This window comes from Fistularia commersonii, chromosome 33, assembly GCF_037954325.1.
Source record: "Fistularia commersonii isolate RoL2024-O1a breed Wild chromosome 33, RoL_Fcom_v1.0, whole genome shotgun sequence".
Taxonomy (NCBI): domain Eukaryota; kingdom Metazoa; phylum Chordata; class Actinopteri; order Syngnathiformes; family Fistulariidae; genus Fistularia; species Fistularia commersonii.
Window position 1 is genome coordinate 4,888,039 of NC_141316.1, and position 19,416 is coordinate 4,907,454.

A 19,416-nucleotide genomic window follows, 5' to 3' on the forward strand; every position below is an offset into this window, starting at 1 on the left:
AGATCCTCCGAATCCTCTCAACTTTTGGGACATTTTGGAAAGTCAAAAACATGACGGAAGAAAGCACGACCGTGACAAGCCACCCGAGCAGCCCGGGAGAAAGTGACAGCTCCTCGTCTCCGCCCGGGTCAGACTCAGAGTCACCCACGTCTCCGGCGGGCTCCGACGCGCCGGGAGCGGCGCACCCAGCCGGAGCGACGCACTCGGCGGAGAGCGGGCCGGAGGACGACCGCTTCCCCGCCTGCATCCAGGACGCCGTTTCGCAGGTGCTGAAAGGTTATGGTTGGTCGCTGGTTCCGATGCCCAGTCAAGGAGAGAAAGGGCTAAAGAATAAAACTCACGTGAAACGGCCGATGAACGCCTTCATGGTTTGGGCGCAGGCGGCGCGGCGCAAGCTGGCGGACCAGTACCCTCACCTGCACAACGCGGAGCTCAGCAAGACGCTGGGAAAACTGTGGCGGTGAGTGATGGAGCTTCATCCTCAACAAACACAGCATGAGGAATAGAAAAAAAAAAGTTGTCTTTTTTAATATACTGAATACGCTTCATACTTTTATAGTAAAATATTTGACGTGGCCAAATAACTGGTTAGATTTTTCCATATTTTTTTTCCTCATGACCTGACACATCTGGTTCTTTTTAAAGTTATCTTTTGGACCATTTGGTTTAAAAAGTGTCAGTTATTGTTGCAATTTCCGACGAGCTCAGTTGGTGAAAAAGCCAGCTGAGCCCACCAAGAGCTGAACATGTGCTGGGTCATATGTGGCCCAGAGGCCCGGTTCCGATTAGTCTCACTCTCCCTGAGTCAACGCCGCCATTAAAATGGAGAACAGAAGGTTACGTTAGTAAAGTGATAAGGAAAAAACACGGCATTGCCTTTTTAAAGACAGTGTCTGTGGGGTTTCCTGATCCAAAACCACACTTTGTAGCCCAGGCTTTCCAGTTTTCACTGAACATTACCCAAAGTGCCTCTATCACTGTTTTTCAGTTTGTCGATGACAGCAATTCAATAAGTATAACCCGCCCCTTCTGCCTTTCTCAGAATTCTCTCAGAGACAGAGAAGCGTCCCTTCGTGGAGGAGGCCGAAAGACTGAGGCTACAGCACAAAAGGGACTATCCGGACTACAAGTACCAGCCGCGGAGACGAAAGAGCACCAAAGGAGACGAGATGGACTGCAGGACCGAGAGGGCCCAGCAGCAGCAGCAGCAGCAACAGCAACAGCAGCAGCAGCAGGGCTTGTGTAAGACCGAAGGGGGGTTGTCCAGGCTGACTGATAGGACAGGTGAGAAGACTTATCTCCTCCAGACCTTCAGTTGTACTCTAATGTGCATGAGGTATACAAATACAGTTTACTGTCATTATCCGATTAAGGTACTTAAAATACGGAAATTTCATTTTTCCTTGTGGTATTCATTTTTGTAGAATATGAGCAGATAGTACATCACTGTCTGCCTTCCCATTGTCATCTTTTATCTTTTTTTTTTTTTTTTTAACTAAACTTATTTTGGAAAAAAGTATATGTTCTCAAATTTGGGATCATGAGAATCGATAAGAAGGGAGGTCAAAAGTGGGTTTTCAAATATATATATATATATATATATATATATTTGCATAAAAAGAGTGACAAACATTCAGATTTGCTTATCTTCCTGTGCGTGTGCAGGTCAATCTCACGGACCACCGACGCCTCCCACAACTCCTAAAACTGACCATCCCACCGGGATCAAACCTGAGGGCTTCAGGCTGGTGGATGGCAGTTGTATTGCTATGCCCGGCCGCCAGAACATCGACTTCAGTAAGGTTGACATATCGGAGCTCAGCACTGACGTTATCAGCAACATTGATGGCTTTGACGTTCATGAGTTTGACCAGTACTTACGGCCGAACAGCGGTGCTGCCGCAGTCGCGGTCCCGCCAGATACCGATCACACACACAACAACCCTCCTGGGTCATTCGTCCTCCCAAGCATTCCCACCTGGACACCCAAAACCGCGTCTTCGACATCTCCCAAACAAGAGGAGGGCAGCCAGAAACCTCAGATTAAAACTGAGCAGAAGAGTCCGGCCCGCACCCAATGCTCCTCTTCCTCCACCCCGCCACCTCCGCCCCAAGCGGAGTACACTCCCCCAGGCTTGGCCACCTGTACTTCATCTACCTCCACAGCTTCTGCGGGCCAATCTGAGTATACTGACCTTCAGACCTCCAGTTTCTACAGTGCCTTTTCTGGGTACCCTGCTGGTCTCTATCAGTACCCATACTTCCACTCCTCCCGCAGGCCCTACGCTACGCCTCTTATTAACAGCTTGGCCTTAGCACCGCCTCCACATAGTTCTTCCTCTAGTTGGGAGCAGCCTATTTACACAACATTAAGCAGGCCTTGAAGAGGGGAACCCATCAAACATATCCATTTAGGAACCCATTGATGACTTTTCAGATTTGCAACAGTGAACTTTTGGCAGCGAAGACTTGTAAAAAGACACTCCTTAAACCAATAATGACTCAGCAATAGCTCCTGCTTGTAATTCTGAATGGCAACTTTGAAAGGATAGTGGCATATTTCATTTGATTTTTAATACTGCAAAAACGTTTTATGCATCATTATATATTTTGAATTTGTTCAGACAAGGTGTTTTGTTTTGAATTTGACTCATTTGAGTGACAAACTTTCCTAAATTGCATTTACACCCACAGTGGACTGTCATTCCTTCCAAAAAAAAACCCATCGAATTACAGTTGATAGGTTAGCAGCGTTGAGTGCTATAGATTGAATTGCATATTTAGCAAAGCCTTTTCTACTTTTTGCACATCTGACTTAACTCTAAGATGAATACATTTTTTACAGCACCAGTGAAGGTCTTTGTGCATCATAAAAGAAAAATGTCTTAAGTAAAATCTCTAAAGTGAAATCCATAAAAACTGAAAGTTCAAAAGGAAGGAATTTATTTATATTTCTTTTTCCAATTTTTCATCCCACCAGTGTATGGAATAAAAATCAATGTATTTAGATACATGGGATGTTTCAACACCCCCAGAGATTTTTCCAGTTATAACAAACATGAAATCTAATCATCATTTCCTGGTCTTTAATTAGAAAGTTGCTTTCTTTGCAGTCTAACAGATGGTTCTGCTGGGTTCCTTTGGAGGACATTTGTTTATTTCACAGTCCAATTGATGGAAAGAGCTGCTGGAGCAGGTTTCCAGTGTAAATAAGAAATAATCTACTTATTTATTACTCAGTGAAAAGGAGCTAAACACATGTTCAACATTCAGGAATGTTCTGGAATCACGCAAGAACATCTTTAAATGGTTTGAACACGAACGACACCCCGATAGCAGCAGTTCGGCCATTATTACGGTTCCTGTGTCAATGCAGCTACGTGGCCCAGTTAGGGTCCATTAACCATGTCATCATCAGGACAAACACGGTGGCTAAACAGCCGAGGTCCCACCCACTTTTAAATGCTTCCTGTATGAGTGCAACCTGGCTGCTGCAGCTCAGTGGCTCCCTGTCTTTGCAGTTTACCATGACAACCTGGTTGCCAACGACAACAAGACAGCCAGACAGAAGCAACATTGATTTAACCATAATTGCGTGACACTCTGGAGCCAGTGTGTGTGTGTGTATTAGAAGTTTATGTAAGAGTGGCGAGATCATCAGGTGACATTTCGACTCGCACTTTGACACTTCCCCTTGCATATGCAACTGTACACATTCATATACTTCTGCATGACGACGATGTGACAATGTAATGTTCAAGAGTGATATAAAGCCTTTCAGCATGGTTGTAACGCAACCTAAGTGCCCTTGATAAATTTGAATCCGAAATAAATAAACACAATAAACACTATTCTCCTACACTTTCTGTTCTGTTAATGACCAGTGTCAAAAATGTTGCTATTGATAATTACTGAAACAGCAGTCCGCTACTCAGCATCAACAGTTTGCTGTGTGTGTTATTTTATTTACGTCAAGTTATATGTATTCACATTTGTTTGAAATGTGCCCTGAAATTAATTTGAGTGAACAGTAGGTAAGTGGAGTCTACAGACACCACTTAACCATCAATTACCTGACCACACCTTGTTTCTTGTAAACAAAAATGTTTATGACAAGTTGTTTTATTCTACAAACATGGAATTTTTATCAGCCAGAGTTGTTTCTCCTCCCCATGAATATACCTCACAATGCACAATCACGGAAGGATTGTTTAACCTCAGGAAAGAAAAAAGATACTTTCCCCACTTTCAAAAACTTTACCCTTTTTGACACTCTTGTAATATTTTTATTTACTTTAAAGGTTATATTATGTGACATGAAACCTTAGTAGTAAATACAATAGCTCCCTCTGCTGGAAAATTTGCCACTACCACCCGCACAACACTTATTTTGCAAATGAAACATACTGTAGAACATTTTTCCTGTATATAAATGTGTGTATATATATGTATATAGCTTTAGGATCATAACTATTACTGACTGTAAATATAAATATAATTAACAATGGGGACAGAGGAAAAAATTGGAGAGAATTAACAAAGGTGACACAAGGATGTGCCTTCAGGATCTGCCTTTAGCGCTCAAAATGCTCAAAATGAAAACACACGAAATGTAAACCCTACATAAAAAGCACACACATCCGTGTTTGTTGTCTGCTCTCCTAATTTGGGGTGAGTGTCCAATACACATAATTGACAGCAGCGACTTTAACTATATGACCAAAGTTCTTGCAAGAATGACAGGGTTCTTTCTGAGTTTAGTTCATGGAGCTAGAGATGTTTTGGTAAAACTTGGGATGAAACATGTGTCTGTTAAATGTTAATCAAATTTGACAAACAAACTGACAGGGCTTTTTTTTTTTTAACTCTCCAGACATTTCTGGACTTGTAAGACTGATGCATTGCAAACGCAAGTGAGTCAAATGCGTGGTGAAATAGAGTGTTTTGTGCAAATTTAAGCTGCCAAAAATACAGCCGATTTACAAGAAGGAGAAGAAAAATCCCTTTCACAGTAGAGTTGAGCTTTGGGAGTCTAGCAAGGTGTGCGCCCTAAATTAATGCAGAATTAAGTGAATTTATTCTTTAAGCACCGCAAAGCGTATTGACTTTAAGTCAGGGTCTGAGAGATACATAATCAATCTTAATTATATCCCAGCCAGGGGTGGTGTTCCACCCATCACCCCTTAACCTGAAGAGAGATGGCCAGACCAAGATAGTACTCAAGGGGACACATCAAGCAAAATTTCCTGCAATTCTTTGCAGTAATTTCCCCTGTATTGTGGGCTATTGGGATCAGGTAACATTTTCTTTTCTATTTCAGAGGATCGTAAAGACAAAGTTAGAATATTAGTAAATTAATATTGCTAGAAATCAAACAACGGGCCGTGAATTCAGGTTCTTCTGTACTGGTTTTATTATATATTTCTTTCATAATGAAACAAACTATCACTGTGATTTAAAGATCAACACAATATTCTCATAACACAAGATGCAAAAAATTAAATAAAAGAATTGTGATATATAAATTACAATCCTGTCACATTACAATCCCTTGAAGCAGCAGTGATGATTCCACCTTGACTTGGTATGTTCGACCGGAAAAAAATAAATATGAGAACAGCTGTCGGGTTCAGTGTTTTTAAAGACCCCTGCTTGAATGCAAATCAGCCACCTGCAGCTATGTTAACAGCAACGGTGATCACTGAGTTTGTGTGTTTAATGCATATTTGTTGTTAACAGCACTTTGTAGATTCAGGTATACTAGGGTTCCGGGTGCAAACTCGCAGCGTCCTCAATGGAGAAAGTCACACACGCGCACACACACGCACGCACGCACACACACACACACACACACACACACACACACACACACACACACACACACACACACACACACACACACACACACACACACACACACACACAGTAAGCCACTGTCATTAAAACTGTACATTCAATAAATTAACAATGCATTGTTGTTGTTAAGCAACCCTGTGAAATGACTGTATAATTACAATGGATTGCAGCTAGGATGGAAATTCACAAGACATAATTCCAAGGAGGGTTAAGGTTCCACAATGCTGAGAAGGAAAAGGGTAGTTGGCATGATAATGTTTAGCACAAGGTTGGTAGGCGCAATCGTGATGACATCATCTGCCCTTTAGCCTTGGGTCGCCAATGTCTCACCTCAAGTCCCCCTAGATATTTCTACACATTAGATACACAAGAGTCCCTCTGTCTCTTTTTTGTCATCTCAGTTTGTCCCCAAACCCACTCATATTCCACAAACCCCCACCCAAACGCCTCCAACCGTGGTCTGTGGTCACACAGCGGGGTCGTCTCTGATCTGAACGAGGCCCGGGTCAGTCCAGCTGAGGCTTGGCTTTTTGCAGTTTCAAGGCTTGTGTTTAAAATGAGCTTCCACTGCAAATAAAGAAAAAGCCAGATAAGGCAGAAAGAAGACAAGTAAGTCTGTTTTATAACACTATGATTTCATCCAATATGCTGTTTGACAATGCTGAAACAAAATTTTTGTGTGAAGCATTGGAGCGGTCCCAGAAGAAAGCTGTCCAAATGTGGTAATTTCTTTGGTTGTGGTTTTATGATGGGAAATTATCACATTGCTAAAATATTCTACCCTGTTAGATGCGGAAACCTGCAAAATGACATTATTTCAATAATTAATTGATTGATTTTCCATACACTTTATTCTGCACATTGGGCACTTGAGTCTGCAATCAATCCCTGATGATGTTGACTGAGCCACATGTGGAGACATCCAGCCATCACTCTCTTGTTCAGACAGAGACAATCTATAATGAACATCTTGCACAATGTATGCCTCATAATGGTATTTTAATATCTACTACATCATATTTCAATTACAAATATGAAAAACACAAACTGTCTGGATTCCACAAACCTGCATATTCCTGTGGCCTCATTGGTCGATTGATGACCCTCTGGAAGGCTGCTATCCAATCCCGCTGTTCGGCCTCAGTCTCGCAGGCAAACAGGAACTTCCTGTCGGGAGTGACGATGGTGATGCCGTGATTCCAGTGGTAGCCTTGGATAGTCGGGGGCAAACCAGCCAGGACAGTGTAGCTGTTCTCCTTACTGCCGATGAAAACCTCACCACGGGCATAGGCATCCTGGGAGAGGGGAGACACGAGGACGTGCTGAACAAAAGTAGGTAAAAATCAAAGTGTAATAAAGCTGAAGGTCTTACCAGTGGGTCTTTAAAATACATCAGTCTTCTGTCATCCATGGTGAACCATCTTTTCTTAAAGCCCTCAGTGTGCTGCTCCAGCAAGACAGAATGAGGATGATGAGAAACTAAAAAAACCTTAGCTTCCGTCCCTGTTTGCTCAGGCTCAGCTCATATGTGCTGTATATAGTGCAAACCTTCCAGGTATCTAATTGAAGTTTGTTTTGGGTGAAATAGAAGTAATTACTTTTCCTTCAAGGTATAACATAAAAAATGGCCAGGACTTTGCAGGGCTTAAAAGTGTCTGTCTGAAGGACCAGGCTCAACATGTCGCCTTATGACTGACTTCAGTGTTGTGAAATGTTATTAGATAATGATTTTAGGCCAAAATTGTGTGTTAAACTATTTTTACACAAAATCTCATAAACTAATTTCAAAAAAATCTGACATATTCAGATTCAAAGTATCACTGAAAAGTCTTAATACATTTTTCTATTTTGCTGTAATTATAATTCTCATTTCACTTTTTATTTAAATGAATTATATGTAATTGCAAATCTAGGTAATAAGTGCGTAACAAAGGTGTAAATTCATATTCCATGACTGTGTCCAGGTGGGATCCACTGAGTGTAACTACGACACGAACCTTTGGACCCGTTTTCTCCATAAAGCCCTCCTTCATGAAGTTCCGGGTCAGTTTGGGGACAAGCTAGAGATAAAAGCAATAAAGAAAAAAATGTATAAAGCTACTTTTTGTGGACCTCATTTTATCGCCAACCCATCATGAAAAGTGAAAACTATAACTACTTTTAATGCAGCAGATGGTTAATCGAAGTTAATGGATGAATAACTTGATGATCTTAAGAAACTGTATAAGATGAACCTACAAGCTCATGAAAATAGATTTAAGTTTGCAAGCATATCAAATAGGTAGGATCTTTGTTTTTCTAATCAGAATAGCATCTTTGATATTTTTTTTAAACTACGAGGTCAGGGGAAGTGCAGCAGCATCCTTTACCTCCTCATCACTTGCTCCAGGAAAAGCTACTTGAAGGTAGTGGAACCTGGCTGCTCTGATTGCGTTGAACCAGTCCACCATCTCCTGTTGGAAATAAACAGCAACATCCAGGCTGAATGAGTCTTTTTTCTTTTGTTCTTTTCCCTGTGATACACCGTGAAGGTCATCTTTGTGTTGCTGTCGTTGAATCCACCTCAGGAAGACAGAAACTGTGACACTGATTGAACCTGATGAACCCTTTCTTTCTGGGTTTTCAGGGACTCTGCTTGACCAACAGAGGGAGCAGCACAGTAAACGCCACTGATTCTCCTTTCACTGCCCTGCACAGCTATTAATATCCCTCTATGTCTTTTCTCTAATCTTTTCATTTTTGATTAACTTTCTTTCTACCCCTATTTTAGTCTTAAATCCCTGAGATGTAGCTGTGCAGCGAGGGATTTGTGTGCTCAGCATCATAAAATCCCAACAGAGAGACCGGAAGCACGCAAAGTGAAGGAAGACTAATATTGCACCAATCCTGTGGTTTCTTAGAAATACCCAGGAAGGAGACAGCTTGCAATTATTAAGGCGTTTTCAAAAAAGAAAAGAAGAAATAACTTGATAATGGAGCCCCTACTGGTTGCAATTAAAATTATTTAATGTTTCCTAATTAAATCAACCAGCACAGCAGGTTGGCTGAATGGAAAGTAAAGTATCAAGGAAGGAGAGGAAGACTCCCTTTTTCCAGAGAAAGATTCACTATGAACCATTTGTTCCTGATATAGCAAAGAGGCGTTCACCAATACTATTTAGCTTACTATTCAGCTTTATGTCTGATGCTTGATGGTTATTAAAAATAATGGGGAACAGAGTGAAATTCAGGTCCATAATACCATGCATCATATGTAGTTTTTTTAAGGAAGACATTGCTCTCTCTTTCTTTTAAATTAAAGTTCATTTCAGCCTTACGTTTTGTCGCTACTTGCATTATCATTACAAGGGCTATGTAAGAGTGCTCCAGCAAAAAAAGTTTGAAATCAATTTAACTCTTGTGCAAGATTTTGAATTTTTTTCTTTTATGTGTATGTTATTCATAATACTAGGTAAAGGGGAACTAAAAAATAAGTAACATCAAGGTCTTGCTAGGTCTGAGAGCTGATTCTAAAGGTTTAAATCTCTTCTCACCTATTCCAGATCAGTGATGTGGTCCAGACCAGAAAAAGGTCAGTAATCCCAGTTATATTTACAAGTCCCAGCCACTTTCAAACATCCAACCATAACTGTTCAGATGCCCCTGAGTTACACTTCCAGACTGACATAGCACAGAAACCGTACGATCCCTGCATGAGACCATGTACCTTAGCATCACTGTGGTAAACAAAGATGTTCCTTGTGCTGTTGTCTTTCAGGTAGGTGATCTGCAGGCCACAGGGGTTGCCTATCTTGGCTGGTTGGAAAGTGGCATTGAGCGTTTCAATTTTCATCACTGCCTTGGGATCCCTGGCCTTGATTTAGGCATAAAAAGAGGAGTTAGGAGTTAGTTATACATCACAATTCTTTTATTTATTTTTTTGCATCTTGTGTTATGAGACTATTCTCATTATATATTTTTTTATTTTTATTTATTTCTATTGAATATTTCATTATTTGTTTCATAGTTTGTTTCATGATAAAACAAATATAGACTCTTTAGCTACTGTAAAGCATTTTTTTACACCTTCAAATGTCTGAACAAATGCTTATGCACTATGGCAGCAGGGATTTGTGAGTAAAATCACTTATTTGCATAAGGCAAATTCTGTTGTTCACATTAATGTCATTTGTGCTAGAAGCATAACTGTTCTGATAATAAATAATTGTCATCTGTGTTTAATCATGTAAAAAAAAATAGATGACTGAATCATCTTCCTCACATCCTGCTTGTTGAAGTATTTGAGGGCTCCCTCCCTCTCCGACAGGATGAACTTTCGGCTGAAAAACTGACCGTTGTCCCTTCCTCGTTTCCATAGAAACCCCTCTCGATACCCTGCGAGTCGGAAAAACCAGAACAGTGTGTGCAAGGTAGAGAGAAGGCACAAAAAAAAATCTATCAGAGGATTTAAGAGATGGTGAGTGTAATAATGAAATAGCTGGTGTAAGATAAGCACATGTAGAAACCTCGCTTAGAGGAAAAACTTAGAGGAAAATAACCAAAAATGGGTAACAAAGAACAGACATTGGAAGACGGGGCATCACAAACACTATACATGATACAAAATAACATTATTTTCTCTCCTTTTTGAGTTGTTTTTGCCTCCAAATATTCTTCATTCTATTTTGGCAAGAGGCAAAGCCCACACTAACTATTTGCCCACTTTACTTTTCAATTTCTGTCAGGCTACAAAGTTGTTTCCGTCTCATCGGGCACTGCTTGTGCAGCCTGTACGTGAAGAAACTGTGTGAGAAGTGATAACTTCAGATCTCACCCGTTTGTCTGATAGCGCATTTTATGACAACAATCAAATTCAAAGCTGTAAATGACACAGTGTGTAAATTGGGTTAGGAGATCTGAGAAAATACCTAGAAAAGACAGAAAAAAGACTAATAATAGAGAGTGATGAGGTATAAATTAAGACTTTTCTCATGTATTTAGAGACAGAAAGGGTAAGAAAGACAGGAGGGTCTTTCCTCAAAAAGTGGCGATTAATGTATTCCATTAATCCAAACACTGGACCTTAAAATCCAACCTGGTTAACTTGTACGATTGAAAAGTGAAATGTCACCGTCATACCATTAGTCGTACTTGAATGTCCTTTTCCTAATATATTTAAGAAAGTTGCCAAATGTAAAACTCTGTTGAGACTCATTTGAATGAAAAGGATTCTAACAACAATTGTATTGATTGCATTAAAGAATTTATCCTTGTTGATTAGCTTTACTGATTATATGTTTTGCATACTGATACCGCTGCTAAGCTCCATACTTGTTTTTCCTTTTTTTTTTGTTCATTGAGGTATGTCTGTTTTATCACATTTGTATCCCTTGCATTTTATTATATGCTGTCACGTTTTTATTTTGCCGTCATTTAATACATGTGTTCAGAAAGTTGCTATTCAAACTAATTTCTCAAGATTTAAAATACTCTTATTCAGCTATAAGATTCTTATTGTAATTGTTAAAACTGCTCACTTCTAGTTCTGTATCGCTTCCACTAAAAAACCCTGCATCTTCCAGTGAGTCAGCAGGAGGATGTGATCTATTAATATCATTGACAGCAGTAAGTTGCCCGTATTCACTCCCACTGCTGAATTCAGGAGTGTGTCCAGAAGCAAGCTGTGTTCCAAAAACGAAAGAAATAACTCTGGGAAAACAATGATGTCATTAACCAGTGCAAATAATTCTGAAAGCTGAGGGGCCGATATATAATTCAGATATACCTCTTGCTGTTTTGCCAAGTATACAATTTAATCATGACTAACGTAACATTACGAAAGTGTGAGCCATGATGACCATTTATCTAACTCTGCTGTTACTGCCTACATCTGAGATCTTCAATAGGGGGTCCGTGGGGGTACTGCAGGGGTTTGTGACATTTTGGATTAATTTTATGATTTTTTTGAAATGTTTTCTGGATTTTTTCTGATTTTTTAACACAAATCAACATGAAACCAGAAAATGGATGAATGGAGGCAGATGATATTATCTGCTATCAGGCAATTGAATGACAATGTTTATATTGGCATTTGTATCAGCTGACAAGGTATGTTTCTAAATATTGTGGCACAGCTACACTACTCACTCTTTATTTCATGTTTAAATTTATATTCAATTTTATATCAGAAATTTAAACCTATACATGATTTGAATTGCATATCTTACCTTCCTGAATGACAAATAATAAAGTATGTTTATGCATGGCACTGAGACCTGTAAATATAAAACACCATTTTTATACAAAATATATTGTAATCCCTGCTCCATCTCACTATCAGTTTGGTGGTCCTCGGTCCTATCGTGTGTTTGTGTGTACATGCGTGTTAGGGATTCCACCGTCATGTTTGTTTATTATGCAAACGAAAGAACGTGTAGCGAAGCAAACATTTAGCAAGGGTAAGAAATTAAAAAAACACTGTCATTTAGCAATTTCAGATTTTGTGACAACTTAGTTCATATATGTATCAAATTGCAAGCTATTTTAAAATGAAAAAAAAAAAAGATTTTGTGACTGAAATATGAGGCAAGAGGGAAAGTTCTAAGCAGCGATACTCGCTGCGATACTTTTGATCAGTGGATGAGATTAGAATATTGCTTAATCGGATTAGTTACCGTTTTTTAACAGTGAATGTGATTTCAAACAGCGAACTTGTGTTTTTCCACAAGCTCATAGGCAATACTAAAAGATACTGAAATCCAAGCGTGTAGAATATATAACGTATTTTACAAACCATAAATCCATTCCTTCATGTACCACATTTAAATGCACATATATTCTACTGTTCCCGCTTCCTCTCTCCTTGCCCAGCTCCATTGATTTCTTCTCCCTTTCTCCTTGCCCTCTACGCTCCATCCATTCATAAATGCGTGTGTGCAGTTGTGAACGTATGCGCGAGCATATGTGCGCTCAGTTATCTGGCTGCGACTTACTGACATGAAATATCCTCCTACAATGGCATTACCTCATCGATCAATAAACCTTGTTGTCCCCACCTCACCTCCTTCCCCCATCTGTTCTACCAGCTTTCTGTTGGCAGCACCAGAGGCCAGGTTACTGCCAATGGTCAATCTCAATCAATCAAGTAATCCATCTAACAAAACACACACACACACACGCTGATGTCACACACCTTGCAATGAGTGATGGAGACTGTTTGAATACAAAAACAGGGATGGTTGGGTGACTCATATTAATCCACTCAAGCTGTGTGTGTATGTGCATGCGCGTCTGTGCAAAATTTTCCACAGTAACAATATAAAGATGAGGTCATTTCAAGCCAATGAGAGAACTTCATCTTTAACAAGATGTGAAACGTATACAAGTTACATGCAAACGTATACTGCACTCACACACACACACACACAATGACAGTTATATTGTCATTGTCTCAAACAAAACGCACACACTTTAAAATGCAAAGATAAATAAAACCACTTAGGCAAAGAGGGATGAGAATGAGCGTTTGAAAGTGGTGACTCGGCGAGTGTGTCGGAGTAAATCAATCTTTGCTGCTGGCTTCCATGGGGAGAGCATTGTCTAAAGAGTTTACAAGGCGCTGTTAGAAAAGGTTAAATGATGCAGGCCCAAAACCGACAATAGAAACTTTACCCACTTACGTGAAGAAGCCTATGCAGTAAATGGATTAATTTATTTTTGCCAGCAAAAGTGTCGTCTTACTTTTATTTCATGTACATGTTGTAAAGATAAAAATGGGGCAAATACAATCAAGTTTACAATAACATTTTGTTGTAATTCTTGATAAACAGTTATCTGGTGCTAGGCAACAGCGGCAAAGAGCTGCTCTTCAAACAGCGAACCAGCGTTTTAAAAAATATCAATTATTAAGTTATATTGAGTAAAATACATATTACTGACAGTAAAGGGAATAACAGAACTGTAAAATACCCATTCACAGTACATGAGTAAAAGATTATTGTCAAATTTCTACAATTTTGAGGCGAAGATCAAGTTAAAATAAATGTTTTCGAGGCACCATTTATCAGAAATGCTGATCTGAAGGTGATGAAGGTGATGTCACATTGTCAAGGCCTTACATACCTGCAGAGTAAGGCTCCTGTTTCTCTATGAACTCAAATTCATTCCTCTCATATTTGGCTCTGATCCACTGCTCTCTAAGCAGCCTGGAAACACAATGAAACACACACACACACACATTTAGCTTTCCAGTCAAATAAACTACATACCAAATGAATAGGCTCAGCGCCAGTATAAAGTGACCGAAGGGGAAACTCCGAAATGTAGTTAAACATTTCATCCTGCTCTGGGTGCTTCTCCATCTCAGGTGACAATATAATATTATTTTATATAAGATAACAGAGCTGAGAACATCTGGAACCACTGATAGACTACAAGTTTAACAAAATATAATATTTATTTGTTTATCCAGTTTCCAAGTCGGCATCACCAAAACAGCAGCAACCCTTCCTATGGCCCACACAGGTATAATTAACTATTATCATCTTTCGCTTTTTATCTACATTTTTTTTTAGGTCTATGAAGATGGACTTATTTTCTACTTCATTGGTTTTACCTGGCCCTTTTATCATGTTTTAGTTCTTCTGATCAATGCCACCCACCTTTTATTTTTTTTATCATTTTCCCTGTTCCATCTTTTATGTGGGGCCTTTCAGTTTACCCAATTTGTTTCAGGTTAATTCTACATTCTAATAATGCTTTTTAAAAATATTTTAAAAATACTTCTGTTTGTTCTGTGCTGTACAAGACCTTCGATCTACGACAGATCCTGTCATTCCTTGGTGAGAGATTCAAAATAAGAAAATAAAATTTCATAATTAAGCCTAGAGGACACAGATCTGGTCATTTGTTTACTTTCAAAAGCCTAGTAGGGGGAAGAATTTTGTTCGAAAGTTAATCAGATTTGCCGTTTTGGCACTCTGCTTTGCTCGAAGATTTGTCTCATCTATTTCACTGAAATGTAAAGAGTATTGAAAAAAGTCATAGAAGTTATACAGCTGCTTATGAATGTCAAATCATCCCCTAAATCGCATTTCCTTCAGTAAAAATATTCTGAATTCAGGATGAAAGTTCTATTTCCAACCACAGCTTTTTGTCTATTCCTGCTGGAGTCCAGTGCAGTTTGATGCTTAGCCTGTAATAGCTATAGCCTAACAATAGCAGCTTCAGAACAGTGTTTGAACGTGTTGTTTGTGTGTCAGGACAAAGAATGCCTCCAATGAGATTCAGCTGTTGCACTGATGCTTTTTCATTTTTGTGACACTCAGATCTTGGGCTACCTATCTTTGTTTTGCCGTTTTTAATAGGTTTCATTAAGCTTAAAAATTCACTCATCTCTGTCTGTCTGACAGAACACTCAAGAGAATGAAATATTTGTCGCCGGTATGCATTTAAGACTTTTGATAGACAGTCTGGTAGAGTTACAAAATCAGAGGGTAACATCAGAAGGTGATTTATATAACTAAATAAGGAGGAAAACACCGTATTAATGAGAAGTAATATAAAAGCTGACTAGGGGGCCAGTGTCTTTATTCTGCATCCAAGTGATTGAGGAAACACAAATTGGTGACAAGTAAGGGGAAAAGAAAGAATAATGAATTCAGATGCTTCTAAAGAAAACCGAGAGGTCACTGAAGGGTTTGAATCTGAACTTGATGCTTATCATATGTTACTCAGCTGTCTGTCTTCTTATCTATGAGAATATCAAGGTCGCCATGTGTGACAGCACCAAATATCAGTCTAAATTGTCATCAAAATACCAAATGAGGGAATATCTTTGAAAGGAACTGTGGCTGATCATCAAACAAGTATCTGTATGTGATGAGTCCCAGCTGGAGATCTTTGCATAGCACCTTATTAACATGGCTCGAACTGAGGTTAGAAAGGACCTTCTTAGAAGAAGGCACTCCATAGCAACATATATAAGATTTAAGAACACAACTCTACATTTGGTCACTTGTAGTCAGTGAGCTAAAAATAATCTGCGATCATCGACACTGATTTTTCTCCCCTTCACGTCTTACCTTGGATCTGGAAAAAAGAACACAGGAACCCTAAGGGTCGGTTCTTGGTAATTTACCGTTATTAATCTTACATTTGCCCTCTTGGACATACAATGTGTCAGTATGGTCTTGAATTCCATATTTGTGTTCATGAAATTCAACTTTATATTCAAGCTACACTCTCAAGCAGTCCCACTATCTGAATGAATTGAAGACTCTATAAATTACATCAGTGCTTGTATAACTGACAATTACCTCAAATTGAACCAGGATAAAAATGGGCAGCTCGTGAGGCACAAGTTGCAAAAACTACAAGATCGAAACAAAGTTCAGTGACATCATGTTAAATTAGGTAGGACAAAGTGTTCCATTCACAAATTGTAAGTTAATATTAAACAATTTAGTAGCAGCCGGCTGTGACGAACATCTTGAGTCTATCTCTCCCAGCGAAGATCAGGTCCAACATTTTTCATTTCAGTATAAGTCCAGGTCCCAGCTTTCAAATATAGATGGGTCAGGTTCTGGTACAAGTATTTCCTTTCCAAGTAGTTTTATGTTGGGCCTCAATTTTTTGGAACTATAAAGATCTCCTACTTTGCCTGCTTTCCCGTAACTTAACCTTCCCATTCCTAGATTTATCCTCATAGTTAAAATAAAAAAATAAAAAAAAATCATTCATTATCTAGATCACTTATCCTGCACTCCAGCTGTCACTGGGTGGGAGGAAGGGTTCTTCACCCTGGACTCGTCACCAGTCGATCACTGCGAAGGTAAAAGCCATCCATGCCATTGCAAATGGCAACAAAAGCAATGTCTTAATGGAAACTGTGCTTATTCTATGAATTTAAAGGAGTGTCCTTGTTCTATATTATGTGAAAATTACCATCTGTTAGCGAGCGCTCAGTTGTTACTTTCATTCTCCTTACTGTCATCTGATGGTTTCTCTCATATGCTGCTGCACATGTTTGCTGTAATAAATTTCTACATCTCGAAGGAAAAAATATTAAATGAAATGCTAGAATCGCATTGTCCAGAACCCTTCCCCCTACCTCAGAATGTGCTTGCTTCTTCTTCTAAGGAAGCTATATATAAATGAAGCCATCTCATTTTACAACTTCCTTGTCTTTAATATGAGGAAAATCAAATCGTAACAGTCAGCACATCATTATGGCAACAATTTCTTCCGTAATACAATATGTCTCACTCAACAGCACCCTTCCCTTCATATTTCCACCGTTCATTGACTTCTTTTTTTTTTCTTGAGAAGAAAACAAAACAACTGTTTTATCTTCATTAGAACATGTTTCACGATCATCTGAGATTCTTTTGATTGACGCCTCCTTGTGACGTTGCATCTGAAACATGAAACCCGTCAGTTGTCATGGGAGAGCGGTGAACGTAGACGAACGCTGAACACAGAGGAAGAACACCCCGAGTAGAGTTTTTTTTTTTCATCTGAGATTTCATCATAATGATTTTTCTTCGACAGTACCTTTCTCTTTTTGTCTGTTTCAGTCTAGATGTACTAGTCAGAGACACAGTACTACTGAAGTACTACTTCAACTTTGAAGAACAGTTAAATTGCCTGAAAGACAAAGTCATGCATTTTTTAACAATATAAAATTATATGTGAACATGAATTTAGATCCTATCTTGTGTCAAGTAGATATACGCTACATTAATTCAAGTTGTGCAAAAGTTAAAAAAGAAAGTGATAAGTGAATGAGGTAGTGAAACTGAAGAGCATCTTGCTTGGAAGGATTATCAAACAGAGAGGCTCTTGACATCAGTGCACTTCTTACCAATTTGCAGAATAAATACCTGTGTTTTTTGGCATTTTTGTATTCTTCTATAAGCAGTGTGCAGTGAGGGTTGAGGAGCTCTGACACTGCTTATTTCAGTCATTATTTCTAGTCATTATTTCCATGTTTTTAACAGATTAATGAACGTCATGTTTTGTGGTAGAAGTTATGCACAAGAAGTTGAAGCACAGATACTTCCTGGCTTTAAAATTTAAAACCATACATTGATATTAGTGTTGAACCAAGTTGAATAACAGATGTAATACAATTTTAAACAGTGAAAAACATCTTTAGCTACTGCGAGAAAATGTCTTTTATTGGGCAAAATAAAATAAAATAAAAAATATATAAATAAATAAATAAACTATCTATATACACACATACATTCAAAGAAACATGTATATATATATTATTTTTTAATTTTCTACTTTGCTATTAATTTCTTTATTTATCTAGATGATGATGGTTAAACTTTGTGAACAAAAATGTTCTTATCCTTTGATGTAATAAAAAACTACAACAAAAAAACAACAATGTAATATCTCAACAAATGCCTCTATAATTTTCATACATCAGTTATAAAAAAAAATCTTGCCCTTTTTGCTGGGTATGTACAGATTTAAACATTTGCCAAATATAAATAAATCTCCAAAGGCCAAATTAAAAAAAACTAAGATATCCGATTGTATTTTGTGTTTAATAGTTTGCAATTTCAACTTCAAGCTAATTTTTTACCAATCTATGATACATGGTATAGGTCACTGAAAAGAATAACACATTTCAGATGTGCAAAAGGGCCATATCTATTCCATATACACAGTATTGGACGTTGTGTCTCCGCTGTTTATGTACTTACTTGCAGTCAGTGTGTGTCGGTCTGTAGTAGAAAGCAGGAACCTTCTGCTCGTATTTGGCCTTAGCTGCACTGTTTCCCATGGCAGCCATTAACTGAAAAGAAAGCGCATGGCAGACAACAAACTGTTTATTTGGAACATCTGCTGAAAATAATTTCCAGACTGTCAAGATAACCAGCATTTAAGATGTCAGTGAAATATGGCCTTTTACTTTTATGTATTTATTATTCATTTTTTGTTGGTTTTTCTGATGGTTTTGCAGATTTTATATCATAAAATTCAATCATCATTCTATTAACCGGACTTCAACATAGCAACAACTGTTGAATTTCATATTTAAAGGATGGGAGAAAATAAAATTATCAAAGTTCATTGAGTCCAATTACCTAGCTTTACAACTGTATACAATTTGGAGATGGCTGCACTTCACCAGTGTGTGCCTGTTTTCTGTCCTTTTTCCCTCTATTCTGCATTTCATCCAAGGATAATCCCTTCCAATCCCACTGGCTCTCCTTCTTTTGCGCTGAGGGGCTCTTGACTCAATGCAGAAACGTGCTGTTTTATTGAAATTGTCAAAATGCCACTGAACATTCAACAAAAGCACACAGATCCTACAAGAGTCACAGATGTGAACACTTGCCACACATCTGTTGCCAAACTGTGACACTTTTTAAATGCAGTATTAGCAGGATATCAGTACAATCAAAGCAAAAAGTTAGCGTAACCACTTCTGCCCAGTAACCGCATTAGTAGCTTATGCAAAAATAACCCAGACTGAGGAAAACATCCCAATGAAAGCAAAAGCTCTGGAGCCAAGAGTCAGATTTTTCCATTGATCTTCACAGCGCTTTATGTCAGAAGACT

At 38.7% G+C, this 19,416-nt stretch overlaps 2 protein-coding genes across 2 annotated transcripts in view; one reads left to right on the forward strand and one right to left on the reverse strand.

Moving 5' to 3' along the window:
• The first annotated feature begins 7 nt into the window (after nt 1–7).
• sox8a (SRY-box transcription factor 8a) lies at nt 8–3,838 on the forward strand. The gene is made up of 3 exons (XM_086140488.1): nt 8–460; nt 1,043–1,284; nt 1,666–3,838. The coding sequence occupies exons 1-3, from the start codon at nt 51–53 to the stop codon at nt 2,382–2,384; spliced, it is 1,371 nt and encodes a 456-aa protein (XP_085996614.1). The 5' UTR covers nt 8–50; the 3' UTR covers nt 2,385–3,838.
• Nucleotides 3,839–5,391: 1,553 nt separating this feature from the next.
• Nucleotides 5,392–19,416, reverse strand: part of LOC147214740 (arf-GAP with dual PH domain-containing protein 1) — a 30,639-nt gene continuing 16,614 nt past the window's right edge. Inside the window, exons 3-11 of the mRNA XM_086140807.1 lie at nt 18,555–18,646; nt 13,957–14,039; nt 10,118–10,230; nt 9,563–9,709; nt 8,226–8,309; nt 7,854–7,916; nt 7,229–7,300; nt 6,923–7,151; nt 5,392–6,423 (exon numbers count right to left, since the gene is read on the reverse strand). Coding sequence (XP_085996933.1) covers nt 6,395–6,423; nt 6,923–7,151; nt 7,229–7,300; nt 7,854–7,916; nt 8,226–8,309; nt 9,563–9,709; nt 10,118–10,230; nt 13,957–14,039; nt 18,555–18,646 — 912 coding nt within the window. The 3' untranslated portion in view covers nt 5,392–6,394. The remainder of the gene's footprint in view (nt 6,424–6,922; nt 7,152–7,228; nt 7,301–7,853; nt 7,917–8,225; nt 8,310–9,562; nt 9,710–10,117; nt 10,231–13,956; nt 14,040–18,554; nt 18,647–19,416) is intronic.